The sequence below is a fragment of the Electrona antarctica genome (genome assembly GCF_951216825.1).
Source record: "Electrona antarctica genome assembly, chromosome: 13".
Lineage (NCBI taxonomy): Eukaryota > Metazoa > Chordata > Actinopteri > Myctophiformes > Myctophidae > Electrona > Electrona antarctica.
Genome location: NC_136794.1, coordinates 16605720 through 16630399, shown reverse-complemented (window position 1 = coordinate 16630399; position 24680 = coordinate 16605720). Strand labels below are relative to the sequence as shown.

Sequence of the window (24680 nt, the reverse complement as noted above, 5' to 3'; positions counted from 1 at the left end):
GGTTTACTGAAAGCCCCCCCCCCCCCCCCCCCCCCGCGCGTCCGTCCCGCCCTCGGAGAGCGTGACCGTTGTGTCACGGCCGCACGCTCCGCGACTCGCCATCCCTGCAGGGAATGTGGCCGCAAAAACAAAACATGGTAAACGTTTATTTTTCGGTGAATGTTTATGGAGTGCAGGCCGACCTTCACTGCTGCTGACTGCGAGCGGCGATGGCCGCCATGGTTTCTGATGGGCAGACGTCTTTGTTTACAACAGCTCAAAACCGCCGCCTGAGTTTGTCTTGGTCGTCGTTCAGAGTTGTCGTGAACAGAGGAGAGCAGGTGAGATCCAATTCAGAACAGAGGACACCCATGAGTTTGGCTGGTCTGGACTCTGTGTGACTATCCCACTGGTTCTCAAACTTGTTCATGCCATATTATGTATTTGGCCACAGATTTCCATCTGAAAATATTTGGTGCGAAGGACAAGATCTGTGTTGTTTCAAAGTAAATAGCAGATCTATGATGCAACACTGTAGATTGGAGAAAGTGAAACAAGAATGACTCTGTCATAACTGCCAGGTGCAGCAAGCTCTTGTAGCGTTCGTTTTCCGACGTTCTTTTGTTGGTTCACTCACTCTGTTATGGTTGTCCTCTAGCTCCAGTCAGCTCTTAACATTATCTTATGTTGCCACTCACTCCACGTTGCAGCGTTCAGACTCAGAGTATGGGTTTTTATGCCGTTCAGTCTCCCATTGGCTTAGAGGCAGCCAATCATGAAAAAGTGTCCATTACGGTCGTCTTTAGGGTCTGCAGTAGTGGTGCATGTAGTCCAGGCGCTTTTCAAGCACCTGGCAAAAAGAATCGTGTGTGTGTGTGTGTGTGTGTGTGTGTGTGTGTGTGTGTGTGTGTGTGTGTGTGTGTGTGTGTGTGTGTGTGTGTGTGTGTGTGTGTGTGTGTGTGTGTGTGTGTGTGTGTGTGTGTGTGTGTGTGTGTGTGTGTGTGTGTGTGTGTGGCCAAAGGTTATGGCTATTTGGGGGCCCTTGGCATGGACAAGTGTCTTATAGCTGCTGGGTGCTACCAGAGGGTCAGTGTGAGGGGGTGGCATTGTGAGTGTAAGTCTAGATCTGTGATTACCAGCAGACACTTCGCTTCCCACCAGAGGAATTCTAGCACCGGCTGGCACAAATCAATTTCCTGCCCGGGGAGGTGCAGGGAGCCACTGCAACACAATTGCACACTCAGCTTTTGTCCCAAACGAACCAAAGAAGACCCCTATTGTTGTCTGGATTATTACTGAGTCACAGATTCCAAGCTGAGGGGGGCCGGAGCTGAGATCACCACCAGTATGACTTCAAAACACGCACGCACGCACGCACGCGCACACACACACCCAGAACCAGTAAATACCAAGACATCTTCCTCACTTTGCTCCCTGTGATATTCTGCTCTGACCCTCCACCTGACCACCTCCCTGTGCCTGGCTGTTCCCGTTCGACAATGAACTGTTCAACTCAAAACTGTTCTGCACTCCACTCAACACCGATCAATTCAACACGGTTCCACAAAGAACGGATCTACTCAACACATGTGGATTATATTCCACAACACACTGGAATGCAGTCAGAACAGGCTATTTCTATTTCAGGGGGACCACAGCTGTGTCTGCAGGCAGGGAGCTATAGGGGTGTGTGTGTGGGGGTGTATGGTGTTGGGGGGGGGTGTTGTCTGACCACAAACTGTCCAACTTGTGGACCTTCCAGGTCACAGGAAACCCCAAGCCGTTTACATAAGCGCCTCCTGTCCGTGTTTATGGCTTGCGCACATTTTTGTTTTAGCAGGTCTAAACTCCCTGGATGGTTTATTTTGGTTCACTTGAACTGTGAGTGTTAAAGATACATTAGACTGGCAGCCTACTGGTTCCAGTTGATTGATATCTGGGGGGGGGGGGTGGCTGGCGGTCAACGTCGGGTCACAAGAGAAGTTGGTTTTTTCGGTGTGGAAATGTGTGCGTGGGAATGGAGGAGGAGGAGAGGAGAGCAAAACAAAAGAGCGGGGAGGAGAGACGGTGGATGTCCTGCACTCCTCAGCCCAACAAAACAGGAAGTATCTGAGAGGATTACACAGTGCATGCTGGGAGAGACATGCTATTAAAGAGAGGATGAAGTACAAGAAAGAGAAGAAGGGGAGACTAATCCAGAGAGAGGGAGAGGGAGAAAGAGAGACAGAACCTCCGCCTTCTGGCCTCCCAGCCTGGCAGAGATTACTACACAACACACCATAAAAAGTCAGTGTTCATGTATCCATTTGTAACTCCACTCTAAGTGGATACAAATGAAACCAAATTCTGCTGTACAGGTCCATTTGGTTTCATTTGTACACAAGTCAGAGTTGTTCCTTATGTGTTCCTTGTTTCCCTGAGTGCACGTCTAACTCTGAGAGAGAGAGAGAGAGAGAGAGAGAGAGAGAGAGAGAGAGAGAGTTAATCCCCTAAAGCATCCATATATTCTCTCGCCAGGTCGGTTCTAAAACGGAGGAATGCAACGTGTTGCGTTTGAGTCTCATGAGAGCAGACGCCGCTGCTGAACAGAGATTTATGTGCGGAGACGTTTGCCTTAAGCACAAAACCCTTTCTTTCATTCCCTCTCCGTCTCTCCTCTCTAGTCTCTCTCGTCTTTTCTTTCCTGCCGGGGCTTTGAAGCCGTGGCGGAGTGTTCCGAACTAACGACCGATATCAGAAATGTGTTTTCACTGCTTCCTGATTTATGTCTGACAACCACATTAGAGCCCCCCCCCCCCCCCGCCCCCATCTGCATACAGACGCCTCAGAGAACGACTGACTAAAATGTGTACATTAAGACAGTGGTGAAGTACTGCTACTAGTAAAAGTCCTGTATTCTCCTGCATATAGTCCTGCATATATAATAATTTGACTGAGATGTAGTGAAGTAAAAGTATAAAAAGAAATACCTCAAATTTGTAGACCGTACAGTACTTCAGTAAATGTATATAGTAACTTTCCAGCAGTGCATAAGTTTCATTTTGTAATATCTACTATATGTTTTAGTGTTTCTCAGAACTCTTTGCTTCTTTACTAAGTTCAAACCTAAAATGAAGAAAAACAAAGGCATGCGTCCAGACTCCAGAGATTCTGGAGACTGCTCAATAATTCCTTCTTCTTTTTCTTCTTACAAAATAGAATAAAAATACATATTTCTATATCTAAAAATGCAAATCCCTTGTGACCAATTGCTACCAATCGCCAGGAGGAGGCTGTCTCCTGTACTGAATTTAGGCCAGCAATGGTTGATTAGAACACTGTGTAATGGATGCTGATAAACCCCTGCAATCAAACAGCGCCTGAAAACACAGAAAAACACTCTGTACCCTTCTGCTCTCACTTAGCATATCTAATCTTTAAATCCTCACTTGGCCAGACCCAAGTGAAACTCTAGATAAGAGAGAGAAAGAGGGAGAGAGAGAGAGAGAGTCGTATGCAGTTTATACTTTGTCATACGATTGTGTCGCGTGCCAAAAATAGCAGATCAATAAGCTCACTATATGTGTCGCGTGACTCGCGTCCACAACATGATGTGAGCTTATGCATTGACTATTTTCAGTGTGCGACAACAGCGTACAATTAAGGAGAGAGAGAGAGAGAGAGAGAGAGAGAGAGAGAGAGAGAGAGAGAGAGAGATGGGTGGGAGGGGGGCAGAGTGGGAAAGAGGGGAAGAGAAAGAGATACAGAGGAACAGAGGAGAGAGAGGGAGAGAGATCACCTTCACTGTTTACAAGACACACAACTAAATATAAGCACACTTATCTTCCTTCTAGACAGAAACTCAACCGTTACTTTTGTTCTCTCTCTCTCCCTTTTTTTCCTCACTCACCTTTCTCTCTCTCTCTCTCTCTCTCTCTCTCTCTCTCCATTTTTGAGGATAGGTAACATGGGGGGCAGACAGATGCTCAATACTGAGAAAAATATTACATACGACAAATATTGCGATATTGGATATATTAGGGAATTTGGGCCACGGTCCAATAAGTGACGTTGCAGTCTTCCAGGATATTATCAGCCAACCACAAACACAACGAGCTGTAAAATGACGCCTGAAGGAGTTCTTGAAGATGACCTGGGAGTTTGAGGAGAACGGATAAAGCATAAATCCAGAGGCGTTCCGGGACATAAAAAGATATCGGTCTCTGTTGCCGTTGTTTTCTTGTTACTACAGTGAGGTCCTGACAGGAAGAATGCAACATTGGGGGAGACAGTCAATAAGGCTTCCTGTAAGCTTGTTATTGTGCTGTCTTCTCAGGTATCCAGTATTAGGGAAGACAAAGTATTGATATGCTGGAGCTAAACGCGTGACACTCGATCGAGACGAATCCTTCCCAACACGACCCTCTGTAGGGGACAGAGGAGGCTGCTTTTGTCTCTTAAAGATGAAATCTATGACATGTTTTGCTGTGTTTGTAAAAGAGCCAGGGGACACTGAGGCTATAGATAGAAAACACGGTCAGTGACGGGACGGGAAGCGCAGGAACTAATTTTCTCGATCATTAAGCCATATACTTCTAGCCTGGCATGGCCAGACTAATATCACTGCGTAGATATTAGTCTGGGGTGGGGTGGGGTGGTTACAAACAGATTGCAACGTCACAGCAGTAAAAAGTCCCACTTTGAATAGTGGGCTCTGATTGATTGGTCACCCACTCTGGGGTGAGCGACATTTAATACTAACGGAGGAGTGCCAGACCAATCTCCCCAGGGGTTTTTCTTCTTATGTTGCAGATTTGTCTGGTTTCCAGGCTAATATACTTCTCCGTAAGGCCCAAATATCCACATTTTAATTTAACCTTTATTTAACCAGTAAACACCACATTGAAAATAGGGTTAATGTACGTGGTTAACATACATAGTGATATTATCCATCATAAATATCAAACCTATCAGACCTATCAGTCATTTAATGCAGTCTGACCAGAAGCAGGGATAAAACGCATCCCCAGCAGTTATACAAATGAATGGTCAGAGGAGGGGATATCAGTTATACAAATGAATGGTCAGAGGAGGGGATATCAGTTTTATACAAATGAATGGTCAGAGGAGGGGATATCAGTTATACAAATGAATGGTCAGAGGAGGGGATATCAAAATCACATCCATTCTACTGTTCCATCTTACAGTGCCACAGTTTAAGTGAAATACGGACGTTCTCTCATGAAACAAGCGAGAGAGAGAGAGGGGGGGGGGGGGGGTCCAGTGTGACCCTAACCCCCCTCCTCTCTTTGTATCGCTCCTCCTCTGTGTAAGGCAGGGTAAGACCCCCATTTAGGGGCCACGGAGAGAAAGACAGAAATCCCTTTCTCAGGGAGATTAGTGGCCGGACGTTAGAGTAGAGGAGAATAGAGTAGAGGTGAGTAGAATGCAGTAAAGTAGAGATTGAAGAGTAGAAGAGTAGAACAGGAGCACAGTCACTCCTCCCTCTTTCATCCATCCGCCACATGTTATCGTTAACCCATCGCTGGTCGTCCACCTCATTCTTATGTTGCTAGGGAGACCAACCCTCCACTCGAGTATCACACCGAAGCATGTTGATCCACTTTAGCTTAAACCACTTGAACCCCAGCATCCATATTCTGGGGGAACATTAGCAAATCTACACGCTCACAAAGCGTGGCAAAACAACATGTTGTGAGCTTGTAGATCGGATATTTTGGGCAAAGACATTTGGTGTAGATGGAAAAAAAACAAAAAAAAGAGTACAGAGCCAACTCAGGTCCTGCCCTGTGAAATACATACAGGTACATGCTCTTCAACCAAGGCATGAGTTTGGTACGTGTGGCTTCGTTCATATTATGAGTGGGGTTACATTTAGGGTTTGGGTTAGACCAGAGGTTTTCAAAGTGGATGCTGCCAGCGGGCACTTTCAACATGGTGTCCTTATTTTCACATTTTTTTCAAAAATAGCAAAAACAGCAGATCTACAAGATCCACAACGTGTCGTGATGTGATTGCAGATGTGTTATATTTTCTATACATTTCACAGAGGACCGCAGCCAGAGGCTATATGGCTATTTGGGGTCCTTGGCATGGAAACATTTAGGAAGCCTTGGGTTGCACACTGGCACTTGTCATTCTGCTCCTCCTAGCTGAGGTCTCACTGTGAGGGGTTTAGCATCAACGTAGCGCTATTTCTGCTTTCCCAACCTCCTTCATGCATTCTCAATCTTGTTACCAGATGATATCCTCAACCCAGTTGTTCGCAGTGAGCTTGGATGGTGACAGCTGGTTTCCCTATTTTAGTTAACCATGCGCTCGGAGAGTGATTATTTACAAACGATACACTGCTTTAAGCTCAAGAGCATCAATCTCAACGAGCTGCAGCTTCCAACAAGGCTGGCTAAAGGATGCACGAGAACCGTCTGAAATAATCAGATTGTTAGCATGCGAACGGCTGCTCCACTGGCCCAGTACGGTCAGGCTGGGATGAACGATGGCGGAAACATTCTCTTTGGCAAACTTAACCGGGGGTGTAATGGTGTGTGCGTGTGTGCGTTTGTGTGCGCATGCATGGTTGTATATAAAACAACTCACATCTGAAACCCTGACACTCTAGTGTTGAAGGTTGTCGAGGCCGCAGAACCTAAAGAGGGCCGAGCGCTGTACAGTCAAACTTGTGTAGATGAGTGATTTTGTACTTCAGTGCGTGCGTGAGTGTGTGTGTGTGTGTGTGTGTGTGTGTAGCACGTGTTGGCATGGACCATCGCAGGTTCGCCTTTGAAACAAAGAGATGTTTTACAGTGGAGGAAGTGGTACTTGATCTGAGCACATGTTACTCTGACACGCTAGCGTACAAGACACATAGACACACTCGTAAATCGCTGGGCCCCGGGTGTCGGATTGCAGAGGGGCCAAAGCCTGTGGGAGCTTGCTTGCCCCCCGCTTGCCCCCCCGCTGTCCAGACAGATGCAGTCTGTCAAACACAATGTGGGCGCCCATTTAAAACCATTAACAAGGCCCGCAGAAAGCAACCTTGATACATATCAGAGCGGCCCTGACCCGTTCTCTGTTGTTCTGCCAACACCCCTCTTCTCTCCTCTGGGGGCTGCGACTGTATTGATTATTTATTTTCTTAGCGATTACTTACTTTTTTTTAATGAATTGAATAATAAAAAATATATATGTGTTCTATTTCGAACTGACACAAAAAAGAATGTTGCTCCACTAGCGCCTCTCCTTTCCTTTCAGTTTAAGACTCACAGATGCAGTTTAACAGGGACTGGTGTTATTGTCAGACTGACAGGAGGCTTAATAAAGTGACACAATGGCGGAGACTTATGGTGTTTGAAGGATGGCTCCATTTGGCACGCACACACACACACACACATTCTCAAAAGACAACGAGGACATGCTTTTTGGTCTCTGACAGTGTAAATGTTAGTGACTTACACAGGCTTTATCTAACCCTGGCATGGACACACATCTATGGACATCTATTTGCATTCAACATAAAATCATGATTTTTGTGTGACTGCTGGCAAAGTATGAATTTTGTGTGAGTGAGAGAGGAGAGAGAGAGAGTGAGAGAGATGTTACATAAACAGGACAGGGAAAAGGCTGATTAAATGCAATACATAGACGTTCATGTGAGTGCATCAAATTAGTTAAATCAACCACTTAAACCCTATTACCATGTTGACCGGCCGGGGTCCCAAGGGCTCTATATTCCGTCCCCTCCTTTTTACAATCTACACCAAATCTCTTTGCCAACGATCTTGTAGATCTGCTATTTCTGCTGAATATTCGCCACAGAATAGGGATGCTAGGCTTCACGTGGTTATAATATATGTGATTTCAGAAGTGCAGAAGTTGCGGAGTCGTGTGGAGAGGTCTCTCTCTGTTGTTTGGAGGATTTCTCTTGAAGAGTTGCATGTTCTTTGCAAACAAGGCATTAAAGTTTGCCGGTTTGTGTTACATTTCACTAAGGACGCTCCGCCGTTTGTTGATTTATTCACACGCCCCACATTCATCTCTTCTTTCAACAATGTGCACTAATTGCAGAAGCAGTACAAATGAAAAGAACAGAGTAATCCAATAGAAGACAAAAGCAGAGCTTTAAAGCATGATCTTGATGGGTCAGAGAGAGGAACTAATGTCCTACTTTCACTGTTTTTTTCTTACGAGCACTGTAGCCGTGTGATGATGGCAGGCCACCAGGCCTTTCATTAAGCAGTAAAACAACTCAAACCGTGTCTTCCGACAGCGGACCCCTCTGAAGATGCCAGAGATTCTCCCCAAAGGGGCCCGGCGTCCACCAGCCCTCCCCGACAGCTTCGCGTTAGTAATTCATAACACCGGGCCCCCCCCGGGGGGGCACAACAAGGTCCTCTGGCCTCGTTATGGGGAGTTTTCATCACACATTCAGTAATGAAAACATGAGCGCTCATATTTTAATTATGAGACCTCTGCACTGCATACCATGCACTGTCTCTCTATCTCACTCTCTAACACACACACACACACACACACACACACACACACACACACACACACACACACACACACACACACACAAGGCTGGACACCTCTTAAATAACTTGTGACATTTGCTGCCAACTACTTCTGAATCTCACGATGCAGGAATATTCACCCGATCACCACAGAGGTCATAATTCTATAATTGAGTAAATAATTCAAGCGGTTTCACACTTACGCTGTTTTCTTTTGCTCCTTTATCTGCTTTCCTGAACACACAAACAAAACAACAAAGGAGTGACACTAAAGTGTCCTCTTCTTTGTGGACATGCCAGACAGCACAGGACGGGCCGCGATGCGTCCCACTTTCTCACCCTGCCTCTCTCTGAACAATTAATGCTCGTTGCTCCTCGTGTGGCAGGAGGCCACCGAACTCCTCGTTAAGCACATGTCACCATGCTGTGCGACACCCTGTTCTCCCACTCTAGCCCTATCTCCCTATGGCTCTCTCTACAACCCCCCCCCCCCCCCCCTCTCTTTCTTGCAGTTGTCTCCAGTGTGTTGCCCATGCTTTGCCAGGCTCTGTGTGTGTGTGTGTGTGTGTGTGTGTGTGTGTGTGTGTGTGTGTGTGTGTGTGTGTGTGTGTGTGTGTGTGTGTGTGTGTGTGTGTGTGTGTGTGTGTGTGTGTGTGTGTGTGTGTGTGTGTGTGTGTACTTTTTGGCAAGCAATGTAGTGGCAAGTGCAGTAGCCTACAATTTGAGAAGTAGTCATTGTGAGGACCCTTTTCCTTGTCCCCAAAAGAGATAATGATTGGGTAGTTAGGTAAATATTCAGGTTGGGTTTAGAGTTAGGATAAGATATTTAGGGTTAGGTTAGGTTTAGTGGTAAGAGTTGGGGTTATGACTTTGCACATAAACACAGCAATTTCTGGGTTTGGGGTTAGTGTTGTAAAAAATAGCATTTAGAAAATTGCCATCCTAAAACGTTGATGTCTTCACAGGTGTGTGTGTGTGTGTGTGTGTGTGTGTGTGTGTGTGTGTGTGTGTGTGTGTGTGTGTGTGTGTGTGTGTGTGTGTGTGTGTGTGTGTGTGTGTGTGTGTGTGTGTGTGTGTGTGTGTGTGTGTGTGTGTGTGTGCGTGCGCACACGTGTGTGCATGCTTTAAGTAATTCATGACATTTATCTTCAGGAGGTGAGGAGATGGTCTTTGCAGCTCATTAGGGGGTCTTCTCATCACCCCCTCAGTGACAGCCCTGTTCCTCAGGTCTGCATCTTCTCATGTGCCACCCAGCGGCCGAGCATCATTAACATGGTACACAGTGCAGCAGTGGTTCTCAAACCTTTTTACGTCAACGACCCCCAAATTGATATGTATTTTGCTGCAAACCCCCATCTGAAAATGTCTTTGCCATGGACCGCCAGAAGAGAAGAATTGTGTCAAAAATATATTACTAAAATATATATTATATCAAGAAAATCAAGATATTTCAATTTGTTTAAAAGAATATCCGATCTTTCGCAAATTTTACAGATCACACTTTTGGCACTGTTTGATTTATTTTTCTCCTTGCTCTCCCCCACAAAACGTGTTGGTCACCTGCGTTTATTTTATTTATTTTAAGTCCTTGCTTTATGAAATGTCATCTCTTTATGGAAAAAGATGTTCTACTTGAACTGAACAGAGCTGCCTTGGACTTTCTTTAGGTTCACCGCCATATTTTTTCACTGTGATGCCTACACAGGAAGTTAACTTCTAGACTCTTGTCCTGTAACTAAAGTGGATTCTGATTCTGAACCTGGCATCCCTGTATTTGTATCCCCTGTATTTCTCCAAAATAGCAGATCTACAAGCTCACAACACATCTTCGCTACTTGTTCATGGCATACCTTTAGCACAAAGTATAGGACAAAGTATAAAATAGGGCATTCGTTTCTGAAAGAAATACATAAAATGACATATACAACCCGAGCAACAATAGTATATTGTTCACTGTTGTGCATATTATTAGAGGTTGTACGTACCCCTGGTCAGTATGGTGGGGGAGGGTTTCTTTGGGAGGTCGGAGAAGCTGCTCCCATCAATTCCAGTTCCTTTACAGTCCTTCTTGTCAGCGGCCGTGGACACAGAGGACTCCATGGGGGACAGACTCTGAACAGGACAAACAGAGAGGACACGTTCAGGTTAAAGGCGTACTGTGTGCATTATATTTTATAAGTATTTTTGGCGACACCCGTGTTACATGGTCATTCATGTTACATCTGTTTGACGTTCAAAACCAAACTAGTCTCGCCCGAAAGCACCCGAAGGCCGAAACACTAAACCATTGTTCTTACTTCTTGAGAGCTCATTTAGATCATTAAGATCCTCAGTGTTAATGGAACCAAATGGCCCCATATGCGTCAATTTGTACACCCTCAAAGTTATAAAATGGATAGATTAACACAAGATGTGACAGTCACACACACACACACACACACACACACACACACACACACACACACACACACACACACACACACACACAGGCTCCAAATTGTAATGGGTAATTTTCTTCTCTTCTAAACTGTGTGGAGTAATTTCACATGCTGCATTTGTCCGGTTCCAGACAGGGCGTGTGTTCCAGTCCGTCTGTCTGTCATGACATCATATTGCATGTCTGTATACTGTCTGTCAATCACCAGCACACTCAATATGGAGAACCACCCCTCGTCCAAGTACCGCCAAACCTTTTTTTTTTAAACTTGTTTTTTTAACATTAAACAGCCCTGTTGTTGTTTGAGGGACATTAAAAGGTGGAGTTAATAAGCAGGTTCAAGTTTTGTAGCTGAAACACACACGATACAGATTAAAGCATTGTTGTGGAAATATATGTGATGTAAGCACTGAACGCCAAAGTGAGTTCCAATGTGTTTACCGTGCAGTTTGTCTGTGAGTGAAAACGTGTTTGCCCTGTCGAGGGAATTAATGGTGAGGTCAGGGCCTTACACACACAACACACACACACACAAACACACATACACACACACACACACACACACACACACACACACACACACACACACACACACACACACACACACACACACACACACACACACACACACACACACAGGTTTTCTCCGTTTGATGGATGTAATGACCCTACAAGGGAGCGCTCTATTCCAATTGTAAACGCGAGCGGACCCTTAGCACTGTGGCTTTGACCGCCCTCCCCTGTGTCAATAAGTCCTCGCGTGTGTGCGAATGGCTACTAGATGACTTGGCAGTGTGCCACTTGTTTGACTTAGAGGAGACCCTACAAGATCATCCTCGGCGCAGAGCAAACATGTCGCGGTATGCCTGAGAGGCGAGTGGGGTGGAGGCGGAGGTTCCTCGGCCTCTCAGCGGCCTGCGGTCGAGCTTTCCCCGAGTCGCTTTTCGAGTGTCGGTGAGAAAATGTTTGTGGTGCCTGACACTGTGTTCTGTGACTGGCTCGTTGGATCATTTTCAACCTGGCGCCCCTATTTTCGGCATGTTATATAGGTGAAGATCTACAAACATTGTCACAGCTTTATTCATTATTTTAACTCATTTTGGGCGGGAACCCCTTTTGGTGTTAGCATTATGTTATGCTTTAGCTATTGAAAAATAGCAGATCTACAAGCTCGTAACGCTACGAGCTTGTAGGTCTGGTATTTTTGAAAAATCGAAGAACCACTGACATAGAAACATAGCTTTTTCAGAAAACAGTCAGGATGTAGAAGACATTTTTAGAATCTGATCTCAGGTCAGAATGGGTTAAATTGCCAATCTATATCACTATTTTCACAGAAAGAACAACATTGTGAGAAAACTACGATGCATAACTTTCTGGTTCTCAACCTGGATCAGGGCCCACTTGAAAATCTTGTGTTTATTCTGATGCTCAATCGATTGATCATTGATCAATGAAACTGTACTAAAGTGTTTAACCTTCATGCTATGCCACTCATCAACCAGTCCTGTCCTGACCACATCTAAATGTCATGAAATGCAGATCAAAAATTGAAATGTATTCACAAAAACATGTAATGGATTGCATCTTTAGTAATGGTATAAGGTCATTATGGCAAAAAATAATAACAATAATGAGTACCACAGACCACAAAACAGTCCAAATTTCAGACTGACCCCTCCACGAAAAGGCCTCGTTGTCCTGACCCCTTATCTATCATTTATACATTATGGATCAATAGTGTGGACTTAGACTGTTATTCGTCTGTGGCATTCAAGGATAAGAGGCGAGTGAGTTCATATGACACAAGTGTGGAATAGAGATGTAGCCTCCATGTGGAAGACGTTAGTCCACGTAGGGCTGACTGGGGTGACGTTTAAGGTCTGTCCACACCTGTTGGCAGCTACGGGAAGTGTTCTGATTGAAATGTTACACGAACATGCACTTTGAAGAATCAAAACTCATAAAAGCAACCTGTTTATGACTTGGCTGTCACCCAAAGCACACGCAACAGGCAACACCACACAGACACACAACTGCATGGCATGCCTAAAACTCTTTTCCAGAGAAGATAAAGAGATTAATTTCTGCAATGTGGAGAATGCACAGGCAAAATGTAGTAAAGTGTCATAATAGACGTATATTCGGCGAAAATAGCCGATCTACAAGCTCACAACATGTTGCATTCGGCAGAGAGAAAAGAGGAGGGGACCTTTTTTTAAAGATTTGTTTTTGGCTCTTCTGTCTTTATTGATAGTTGAAGTGAAGATGGACAGGAAAGCGGGAGGGAGAGAATGCAGCAAAGGTCGTCATGAACGGGATTTGAACACACGACGCGCTGTCAGGCCAGAGCCTATATGTGGCATGCGCCTGGACCGCTAGGCCAGTGGGCGCACCAGACTTTTATATTCTACCCAGGGTACAAACCTCGGTCCCCGTGCAAGAGCTCACATTTCTAACGTTTATCAGCAGATATATTGCTCTTTGAGCTTCATGCCATACCTCTTGTCAAGCACTAGGTGTCTTACTGATCACATGATCTAAATATGTTAATAGAAGAGCAGGTAGACACAGCCCAACTACAACCACCGCAGGTTTGTTCATTATATTGTGTTAACACAGAACGGCCAAAATAACGTTTTATTCACTATAAGAAGTGATGGATTGCAGTATTCAGACGTTCTTTGTGATACGTCCATACAGAAAGAACACAGCAGTCCTTGGCCATTTTCTTTTTAAAATGCAGAACTCCCGCTGGCAAAAGCTGAAAGCCAGGCAGTGTAAAATGCCAGTAATGGCTCTATCAGCACTCGTCTGGTTTCCTGTGGATATCCAACATGTCGCCCTGGTACCAGCCGCCGTGGCGACCGGCGTCCATGTCTGTTGCGAACCTTCGGAGGTGCCAGTTGCCTGTCGCCTCGCCAACGTAAGCCGATTAGAGGTGGCCGGCTAACGGGTTTAGCGGGGGCATCTGCTTCGCTTTTTTCCCGCTGCCAAAAACGACCCTGAGTCTGCCAGCGATCTGACCACCGTCATCCTGACATCAGCCTCAGTGATAGAATTCAATGTTCCCTTTCACTGGCTTTTATCTTCCACATGTCCTGCTCTGGCCAGGAGGCAGGTTGTGTTCTGGTGCTGAAAAGCCTTGGCCCAGATAAAGAGGTCACAAGTACCGACACTAAGATCATATACGCTTAATGCTGTAACGTGTCTGGGGCTGAAGCTCTGACCTTTACGAGAGGAGTGTGGATCCTCCCTTTTACTGTTTCAAGGCTTGATGAACATCTGGTACCAAATAAAGATCTAAAGAGACATTTTCGTTCTGCTTTTACAGCATGTCAGCTCTCTCTCTCTCTCTCTCTCTCTCTCTCTCTCTCTCTCTCTCTCTCTCTCTCTCTCTCTGTGGCAGTTTGGGGTAAGAAAGTAGGTACCAAATACTTGGTAGGGGCGCAACTGCTAATCAGATTAATACATTTATAAATTTAAATATAATACATTTTCTTCTTACAATACAGTTTGCTACTTTTGCACAACACCAGTGTGCGATAAAATAGTTGTTAATCACAATAATCGTTGAAAACAATATATAGTTATAGTTAAAAAATATATAAAACACACTTCCCAATTATTCAATTAAACAAAACATATATATATTCTAATGCAGTCCTAATGCAGTCCTAATTCCTGAAGCAAACAGATGAAAGACGTGAGCCTGGATGTAAGCACCCTTGAAAGCAGTTCAACCAGGTAGCTGCTTCATGAAATATGTTGTCTAGACAGTGGACACAGTGACCAGTGTTGCCATGGCTGCTTATTATAAGCGACTTTGGCCTTGTTTTTCTGTAAAGTTGCTTGTAAATATTTTGTTGCACTCTTTCGGGCTTGTTTCTAAGGTTTAGTTGCTTATTAGGGTTTCCTAATGTTTAATTAATCCAGTGCTTCTCAAGGGCTGTGTGCTTGTAGATTGGTTATTTTCAAATAGCCAATGTATAAAGTTTGGCAGAGTCGCTTCTTTTGGATTTGTTTTCATCGATCTGGTTGTTTATTTCTCTCGCAAAATCTGGCAACACTGAGTGCCTCCTGTACTCTGTGGTGTCTGTGGTGTAGAAATATAGGAATATGCCAGCTGGCATGGTTATATTTCTCTCTGGTTCCATTTAAAAACCAGTCACCATTTGAAAAATCTACACCTTTACAAAATGGCACCCCTGGCATCAAATCCAAGCATTTTGAGGTTATTATTCAAGTTAGAAGTCTTCCACACAGACCTCTCCACATAAAATAATCAGGGTTTTGAGGATTCATTCGTCTATGCATTTGAATAAAACTCACTGATTGATTTCAGATACATTTTCAGACATTCTAATACCGGTACTTGAAAGGCTTTATACAACTCTTTATAAATGTATAAAGGTTTATAAAGTAGGCCTATTATAAATAGTGGTCATAATAAATTATACGCTCAGCAGAACAGCACAATATGAGTACCATAACTTCTTCTTCACTTATGAAGATATGCAGAGAAGTGTGCTAACGTATCATCAGACATGGCTGAGCTTTAAGTAAAGTGACTATCATACTATAACACAATTATGAGGAACTTTGAGCAGTATTTGCTTGTAAAGTGTGAACAATTCTCCTTTATTCTTCAAACAGCATCCTTGGAATAAACAATTTCAATGTCAAACATAGATAGGTGAGATTGTACTTGAGATTGTGCGTTTCTTAAACGTGGCCCAAACTTCACCCCGAACCACCCCACCCGAACCAACCCCCCTCCCCCATCACACCACGACCCCCCGTGGCTCTGTGGAGCTGTGACATTCCGCCCCCTGTTGGGTGCATCTCCCTGCAGACCAGACCCTGCTTGCCCCGCGTGGTGGGGGGGCCTGGTGCCGACGGGCGGGTACAGGTGTCAGGAACCAAACGCACAGATGGCAGAGGCCAGAGGTGAACAAGCTAACAAGGGGAGCGCTTCTTTTCCCATCTTCTGGTTGGCTGGTCAGCGCGGCGTGGTGCGAACATGGATCAGACGCCACCCAATCTCCCCCCCCCCAAAAGCCCTTCTCCTCAAACCACCCCGCTTGCACCATGTGACTGCATGCAAGCGGGCCACACCCTTTCAAGACACGTCTGGTGGGTCTGGTACTGAGGCTGACACACTGGACTGGAGTGTTTATCTGGACGAGGATGCGGTTCTGAAGCCTTGGCGGGTCAGTTATTCTAGTGAGGTTTGGTGGAAAAACCTAATGACTAATGAACCAGCGATGTCATCGTGTGTACAGCATGATGTCACCATGTACAGCATGTGTCATTCATGAGGTTTGTCATCGTCTAAACACAGAGTTGGTACACGACTATGTATGTGTTCATGTATTATGTCAATAAACGTGCTATGATCACGCAGGTTGAACTGACGGTGTCGGTAAACAGTTAACTTAATTTAGAGTGTGTGTGTGTGTGTGTGTGCATGCGTGTGCGTGTGAGTATATGCAGGGGGAAAAAACGCAGAAAAACAAACGACATGGCACCGCTGTCTCTTTCTCCACCCCCCTCTCTCCATCTCTCATGGTGTATATTCAGTAGCACTTGGTTCATTCTCAAGTGTTCCTTTGCTCTGCCAGCGTTCAGCAGCTTTCCTTTCACCAACACACAGGAATGCAAACACACACATCAAAGTGTCTCATCTTCAACCAACCAACCTCTCTGTCCCTCTGTGTCTCTCTCTCCCTCTCTCTCTCTCTCTCCCTCTCTCTCTTTCTCTCCCCCTCTCTCCCTCCCTCCCTCTTCTCCTGCTATCTCCCAGTCACAGTGTGACACTGATGCTGGTACGATCCGTTTCCTGGCAGTACACACAAATGAACACGTACACAACGGGTGCACGCAGCTTCACCAGCACACCACACACACACACAAACGCACACACACACACACACACACACACACACACACACACACACACACACACAAACGCATACACGCACATGCACAAACACACACACACACACACACATGCGCGCACACGCATATGCACACGCGCGCGCGCACACACAGGCAGACACCCTCACCAACTGTTTGGTTTTGAAGTGATACCCTCATGATGCTACCTGCAGACTTGTGCTCAGGTTTCACATGCAGGAACGCTAACCGTTCCACCACCTCCAGCCAGAAGAAGGCCTGTTATTGAATACTTTTGCATCTTAGTCAGAAACGTGATATGACCACGTCTGGCCTTCCAGATCCATACGCCACCTGAGTTACACAAGCGCTTCTGAGGATGATCAATCTCGTTTGTACAAAGACAGTATAGTACGGAATGGAATTCAACCATGCAGGAATGGATGGACACATGAGAAAGACACTGAAAACATGAAGATTTCTATAAAGACGTGAAAGGCTGTGTGCATTCAGACCTTTGGCTGTATTGACTGTTCACAGAATGTTAGAACGACTTTTCCCTATTCTGGGAGCGAACATTAAGCAAAAATAGCAGATATAAAAGCTTAACCCGCTATTTTCTGCTGACATTGGGTGTATAGGGAAAAAGGAGTGTCAGGCATCAAGCCCAGTCTGGGACCCCAGTCAACCAAGACCATAGTAGTTTAATTTAGCTTAGCCCTTGTGTTTGCTCCATGGCAGAACCTTTTTACTTACCCAGAGTGCTTCGCTCCAAGGACAACACACTGTTCATTTAGTGTGCTCCAGTCTTCGAAACTCTGCACTATGATGGAGAGTTTTTGAAACCACATTGCAGAGGGTGTGTCTGTGGAGCGTGACTCCCATACTGAAACCTCACGTTCTGCTCCTACCGTCAATTCATAACGTCAAAAGGGCTAGACTTTTGTCCCCCAGGGTCTATTACTAGACCATTTTTTTTAAACAAATCTGTCTGTCAAAAATAGCAGAACTACAAGCTCACAAGTCGGTGTGATCATGTAGATCTGTTATTTCTTTTCGCTGAATGTTCGCCAAAGGACAGGGATGCTAGAGTCCGTGTGGTTAAGGACAATTAACAACACTTTGAGAAAAGTGTCTTTTCAGACAAACGCAGCTCAGAGACTTCAAACACAGATGTCTTTTCAAGTGAATTCTCCTGTTTAGGTTCCACCTCTTTTCAGCCATTTCCATCACTTGAGTGATGGTAATCTGTATAAACAGGTGGAACAAAGCAGCGCTGTTAACAGGAGGCGAGTGGAGTTGGGATCTTATCACATCTGATCTGACATCCCCTCTTTGAGGAGCAGCGCGGCTCAGTTTGAACTGGAAGCCTTCTGTTTTGACAGTAGTAATGGACGAGCTATTGTTCTCCCATTGGCAAACAGAATACACTATTGCAGAGCACATGAAGTGGTAATGGATGGCACATTATAAAAGTGGGAGCTAAAATTAAGTTGATTATTGTCTTACAAATGTACAATATTTAATAATTTTATACAAAAAAACGGGGAAATAGCAGAATTAGCGGATGTACAAGCTTACAGCGCGTCTCAAAGTGACACGTTGTAAGCTTGTATAGATCTGCTATTTCTGCTATTTTTTGACGATTGTTCAAAAATAATTGCGATTATCTCAGATAGTCGCAATTAGACAATTATGTAATAATTGTGACAGCCCTAGTGGGAGCCAGGCAGTTGGAAAGGAGAGGGGGAAAAAAAGAAAATAAATGATGATTGTGCCACAACCTGGTGTCCCTATTTTGGACATTATAGCCTGTGAAATTTCAAAAGAAACAAATTCAAATAATCTCAAAAATACATACACATTTTAATCGATGTGATGCGTTGTGAGCTTGTACATCAGCTATTTCTACTATTTTCTTTTTCATAGATTTTTTCAATGGCTCCCATATTTCACAATAAGGACAGCCGTCAGCCATGAGTCTAGTGTTAATTATTTTGACTAAGACTAAAAGACTAAGGTTTTGATATTTAGTCGACTAAGACTAGACTACGACTAAACCATTTCAGAAGACTGAAATAGGACTAAAACTAAATGGTGTGTTATTCAAAAGACAAGACTAAATCCGAATTTGCTGTCAGAATTAACTGCTGATCTTTGTGTGATAAATATGTTTGGGAATCTATCTAAAAATGTAATATACCATTTGTCTGTATGCTGCAGACATCAATCAGATAACGGGAGGCAAAGTAACCGTGTGAAATCGGCACACATTTTATGGCGTTACAGAAAGGGTTTGTAGCCCTAGCGTTTTTTGCGTAATAACGAAAGCACTTATACAAGACCAGGCTGAGAGATGGCACATTCTAGCGGATGGCACCTTATAGAGATCGAGACCTGTGGAATGAGACAAGTTTAGACAGAGACCAGGCCACATTCTCCAGGCGTGAATCACTTGTCTTTGGAGACACGTCTCCCTGTGAGTCTTTGAAGTCATGGCTCTGGAGGTCAGAGAGCTCTTCCAGAGATGCATTAGCCATTCCAGCGATTCACCCTGTCACACATGTATACTATTACACTGATTCACCCTGTCACACATGTATAGGTTCAAATCACTCAACCATGAAGCAGGGCTATTGCCATAATATGCCCACAAAGACAACTTGAAACGGAAGGTTCTGTGGGAAAACTTGGTGCTGAAGTTAACTTGTTTCAGGAAGGATTCAATCTCTAGACTTTAACTAGTCACATATTATTTATTAGATAAAAGATATAGGTTTACATGACATACAATATAGTAAGTGGAAATGTATAAACATTATATTGATATCATAATATGAGACTATATCATCTGCAATTTTGGATATCATAATATTGTGATATGGCAGGTTGTCTGTTCCCATAAGCCAGGACTGCTCCACTGGCGACTTGCGGGCCAAATCCGGCCTGCCAATCAAGTTGGACCGCCCCGCGGAAGAGTTAAAATAAATAAATACATCTTCAAATACATCTTCAAAAATCTTCATATTCAACGGCTTTTGGAGATAAATGAGACCGACTATACATGCAGTCACTTTCAGTAGAGTACTGCAGAGGGGAGGTGTGTGCATGTTTCTGTGACCAGCTGATGGTCGTTGATGCTCGCTAATGCAAGGAAGGAAGGCAATTATGTTGCTGCATTGTCAAATAGGTCTACATCTATTCTAAGATAGCGTCTTAAAGTTGTGAAAATATGCTATATGAGAACAATAGCTTGGGGTAGGGCTGAATAATTTAGTTGAATAGCCCTGCCTTAAGCCCTTTTTATACTTTCAAAATGTTTTGAATTTTTTTAAATAACATAATCACACTATAGGTATTATTACTACTACTATTACTATTATCGATAATGAGGTTCAGTATTTGGTTAAAAAATTAAATATTTATATTGCAAAACATCAGGTGGCCCTACAATATAGTATAATTAATAGTTAACATAATCTACAATTACTGAGATTCAAAGCCTATACACACTATGGCATCCCCCAGGGGTCTTAGTTGGTCCCATACCTTTTCCCTATACACCATATCTCTTAATAAAATAGCCAATCATCAAGCTCACAACGCGTACTGTACCAATGCCAAAGTTAGCCTATTATGACGTTCCCAGAATGGGGACGGTAAGGTTGAAGCGGTTAATTAAGACACAGGACAATGGGGTTCCAATACCTCAACATTCCATGGGATCTCATCCCATCCAGCTAACAAGCCATCTAATAACCAGAAGCATGTGAGAGTTGACCTCTCGTCCTATTCCAGGCAATATCCTGATGTTGATCTCTGTGTCTCTCTGGACGGATAGAAAGCAGATGTGAAGACTCAACACCGTCCCACGCATGGAGGAATCCACAAACGCTCACTTCATCTCCTCTCCAGAGTTTTAGACGGGGTTTGAACCATCACGCTGGGATAGATTCAGTCCCGATGGTGAAACAGTCAGACTGAATGGACATTAAGTAGATCCCGCTGTGATACATTTGTCATTACAACTGTCTGTGTGTGTGCGTGTGTGCGTGTGTGTGTGCGTGCGTGCGCGCGCATCGCTAAGTCAAACACATGTAGTATAGTTTAATTTACAGGTAGATGTGTGTATTGTGTGTCAGTGTGGGGTGCTGTGGACCTGAAGGTAGTTTGTGTGTCAGTGTGGGGTGCTGTGGACCTGAAGGCAGTATGTGTGTATTGTGTGTCAGTGTGGGGTGCTGTGGACCTGAAGGTAGTTTGTGTGTCAGTGTGGGGTGCTGTGGACCTGAAGGCAGTATGTGTGTATTGTGTGTCAGTGTGGGGTGCTGTGGACCTGAAGGTAGTTTGTGTGTCAGTGTGGGGTGCTGTGGACCTGAAGGTAGTATGTGTGTCAGTGTGGGGTGCTGTGGACCTGAAGGTAGTATGTGTGTATTGTGTGTCAGTGTGGGGTGCTGTGGAGATGCAGCTGTGCTCAGGAACGCTCTGAACACAGTGCTGAGTTAGGCGTTCCTCCGCTCAACACTTAGTCGGGGTCATTCATCCCAAACACGTTGTTAGCACTCACTCTCGACGCTTTCAGCTGTCAGTATATTTTACAGATCGCTCACTTAGGCAACAGTGTCTTCTGCTGTTTGCATGTGTGCGTGCGTGCATATGAATGAGTGGGAAAGCTGAGATATATTGGTTTTGTGTTTTAGAGTGATGTAAGAATTATCTTATCGTGACAATAAAGATTCCTGAATTAGGCAGAGAGGAAGCGAGGGAGAGTGCATGCATGCATGCATGCGTGTGTGCATGCATGCGTGCGTGCCAGAGAATTCTCTGCAGTCGCTTCCATGTTGTAGCAGCAGAGTTGAGCTCCAACAGACACCGTGTGACTGTACGCATGGCCAAGCACCCCACCCTGTGGTGTCACACCCTGGGCTGGTGACTCAATGGGGTTCCCCTGTGTTGTGTGGGTGCATGCACATGTGCTTGTTTCTGTGTGCGCGCTTGCACGTCTGTCTGAATGAAACAATCCTGTTGTATACAGAGCCTTCCGTCCTCTTTGTGTGATTCTGACCCACTGTGTATCCATGCAAAGTAATTACATTCGAGATTGTTTTGAGAAATAGCAACATAACGGACAAACCCTGTGTGCAGTCCTGTCTGTGATCTATAATGTAATAAACCTCAACAAACATTCATTTTTCAAGAACAAATCCCTTCATATGAAGCCTTTGAACTCATCAACCCTCATCAACATATTTGTCCTGATGATAAAACCACTCAGTACACCCCCTCCCTCCCTCTCTCTCTCTCTCTCTCTCTCTCTCTCTCTCTCTCTCTCTCTCTCTCTCTCTCTCTCTCTCTCTCTCTCTCTCTCTCTCTCTCTAATGAGGTGATTACAAAACATGAGGAACTCTCAGTTTGGCTGAAAGCCAGAGATACAGTAGAGAGTGAATGGAGATCTAGAGAGAGAGAGAGAGAGAGAGAGAGAAAGAGGGGGGAGGGTGTACTGGGTGGACGGAAAGAATGGAATATGGGGAGAAATGAGAGGGGCAGGAAGAAAGAAAATGAGAGAGGGGGATGTTTTTGATAGCAATAAAGATAAAGAGAGAGTGAGATGAGAGAGTGAGATAACCCTGTGGACAGAAGGGAGTGGTCGATCACCCTGCTTCACTCTTTTTAGCCCCACTAGCGACTATGTATGTTGTAGGATGGCAGTCGCTTCACCACTTGACTCCTAAACAACATATCTCAAAAGCTGTAATGCAGTGTATTTATCATAAATCATAAATCTGGTACTGTCTGTAGTAAAACAATATAATGCAACAATATATAACACTACAACTTGACCAATACTAACAGCAACTATGATGCTCGAAAGAAATGCAACCTTGCTGTGTATTTAAACGCACACACGCACGCACGCACTCACGCAAGTGGTTTTAGTATTCGTATGAGGACATTCTTTAATAAAAGCACACAGAAAGACAGGCACGCACGCACACATTCATACACTCCTCCTACAACCGTCATGACCTCCAGTGACCTGGGAAGGGCTTCGTGTAAAGAGGCTCACAGTTGTGATGTCATTGTTCCATTGTGAGCCGATAGACAATTGATGATGTTCGGGGAGAAACAGGCTGCTTTTCGGAAAGAGATGAGTCAGAAATCAGGGCTGTGTGTGTGTGTGTGTGTGTGTGTGTGTGTGTGTGTGTGTGTGTGTGTGTGTGTGTGTGTGTGTGTGTGTGTGTGTGTGTGTGTGTGTGTGTGTGTGTGTGTGTGTGTGTGTGTGTGTGTGTGTGTGTGTGTGTGTGTGTGTGTGTGTGTGTGTGTGTGTGTGTGTGTGTGTGTGTGTGTGGTGTCAGTGAGGACACATCATACATCATACAGACAGTATAAACTGTATACACAACACACCATCAGATGTGTTGGAGGTTCATTCTTTCTGCACAAACGACGATGATGAGCGTCTGTTTAGATGCTTTTATGGTTCTGGCAGCAGAAAATCCCCCCACTGCAAAATACTGACGGTACAGTTTAGTTTAGCTTAGTTAGTACCCACAGTACCTACAAGTAGTACTACCTGAAACTCATACGTGTACAATATATCTCCCCTCGCCAATGCAGGCTTGGCAGCAGATGTTTGGTCTGTCTCTCACATGGGAGACCAGCGTTCAAATCCTGGACATGGCTTTAAAACGTATTGCTTCATATAAACTTCTGAGCCTCCCTATTCTGTGCATGTCCTACAAGGAGAACGTTTGGCGGAAATAAGTGAACATTAACTGAACATAGAAGAAGTACATTTATACAAGCTCTTGTAGGGAAAAAGGAGGGGAACAAGTATGGACCCCTGGGCGACCCTGGTGGTCAATGAGCATATCGTGGCTGTCAGGTATAGAAACCTTGTGTTTCAAAACGTCTACTTTTTATGTTTTTTTTGTAGTGTAATGCACTACTTCCTCATACAACAGTCAGTGTCAAGTAAAAGTAGTGAATATAAATTGTAGATTTCTGAAAAATGTTACAGTTCCCGAAAAGGAAAGGTTTTGGACATACAAGGTTTCCCCCCCTCCGACAGAAACGAGTATAGGGTTTAATAGAATGGAAGCATGTGTGCGTTGTGTCTGCCTGGTCTATTGACTTGCATGGTCGAGGATCTAGAGTTCTTTTTTCTTTCACTGAGAACCATTTCCTGTGTAATTCTGCGTTCCTGCATGTGTTTGATGAGGCTGAAATGCTGTGTGATTGATGAGGTCAATCACTCTGTAATGAACATGTCGCTCATTTAAGCATACGGCTTGTTAAACGCACGGCACATTCTCTCATCCTGACGTTGTGTGTGTGCGCGTGTGTCAGTGTGTGCACACGTGAGTGTGCGTACGGCGTGCGTGCATGCTTTTGTGTGTGTGTTTGTGTGTCTTTTGATGTTTTCTTGTGAAGGCAATGGCAAAAGAAATGGACCGGGTGTGACCTTGATGTCCATGTCAGGATTCGAGGGTCCACTCATCACTCCTCAAACATAAATAGAGGAGGGGTGGAGGGGGCTCATGGTGGGTGCGCACACACACGCGCACACACACACACACACACACACACACACACACACACACACACACACACACACACACACACACCTCCACATCTTGGATATGATGTGATCGTATTTAACCTCTCACGCTGCAGGGTGATTGAGGCAGCTTGTGTAAAACAAACGAGGATTGTCCTCAGAGCTTCACTGAAGTACCCTATATAAGAACCTCTCTTTCTCTCTCTCTCTCTCACTCTCTCTCTCTCTCACTCTCTCTATCTCTCTCTGCTTCTCTCTCATCTGTTTCAATCCACTTTGCACCGTAAAGTCCTGC

The 24680-nt window shown here is 44.6% G+C and overlaps 2 protein-coding genes across 3 annotated transcripts in view; one reads left to right on the top strand and one right to left on the bottom strand.

Annotated features, from left to right (window-relative positions):
* Positions 1 to 24680, top strand: part of LOC306935730 (uncharacterized protein) — a 184238-nt gene that overhangs the window by 38161 nt on the left and 121397 nt on the right. The gene's annotated exons all lie outside the window — the stretch shown is intronic.
* Positions 1 to 24680, bottom strand: part of gli2a (GLI family zinc finger 2a) — a 100128-nt gene that overhangs the window by 71159 nt on the left and 4289 nt on the right. Inside the window, 1 exon segment of the mRNA XM_079518907.1 lies at positions 10478 to 10604. Within this exon segment, the coding sequence (XP_079375033.1) occupies positions 10478 to 10592 (115 nt within the window). The 5' untranslated portion in view covers positions 10593 to 10604.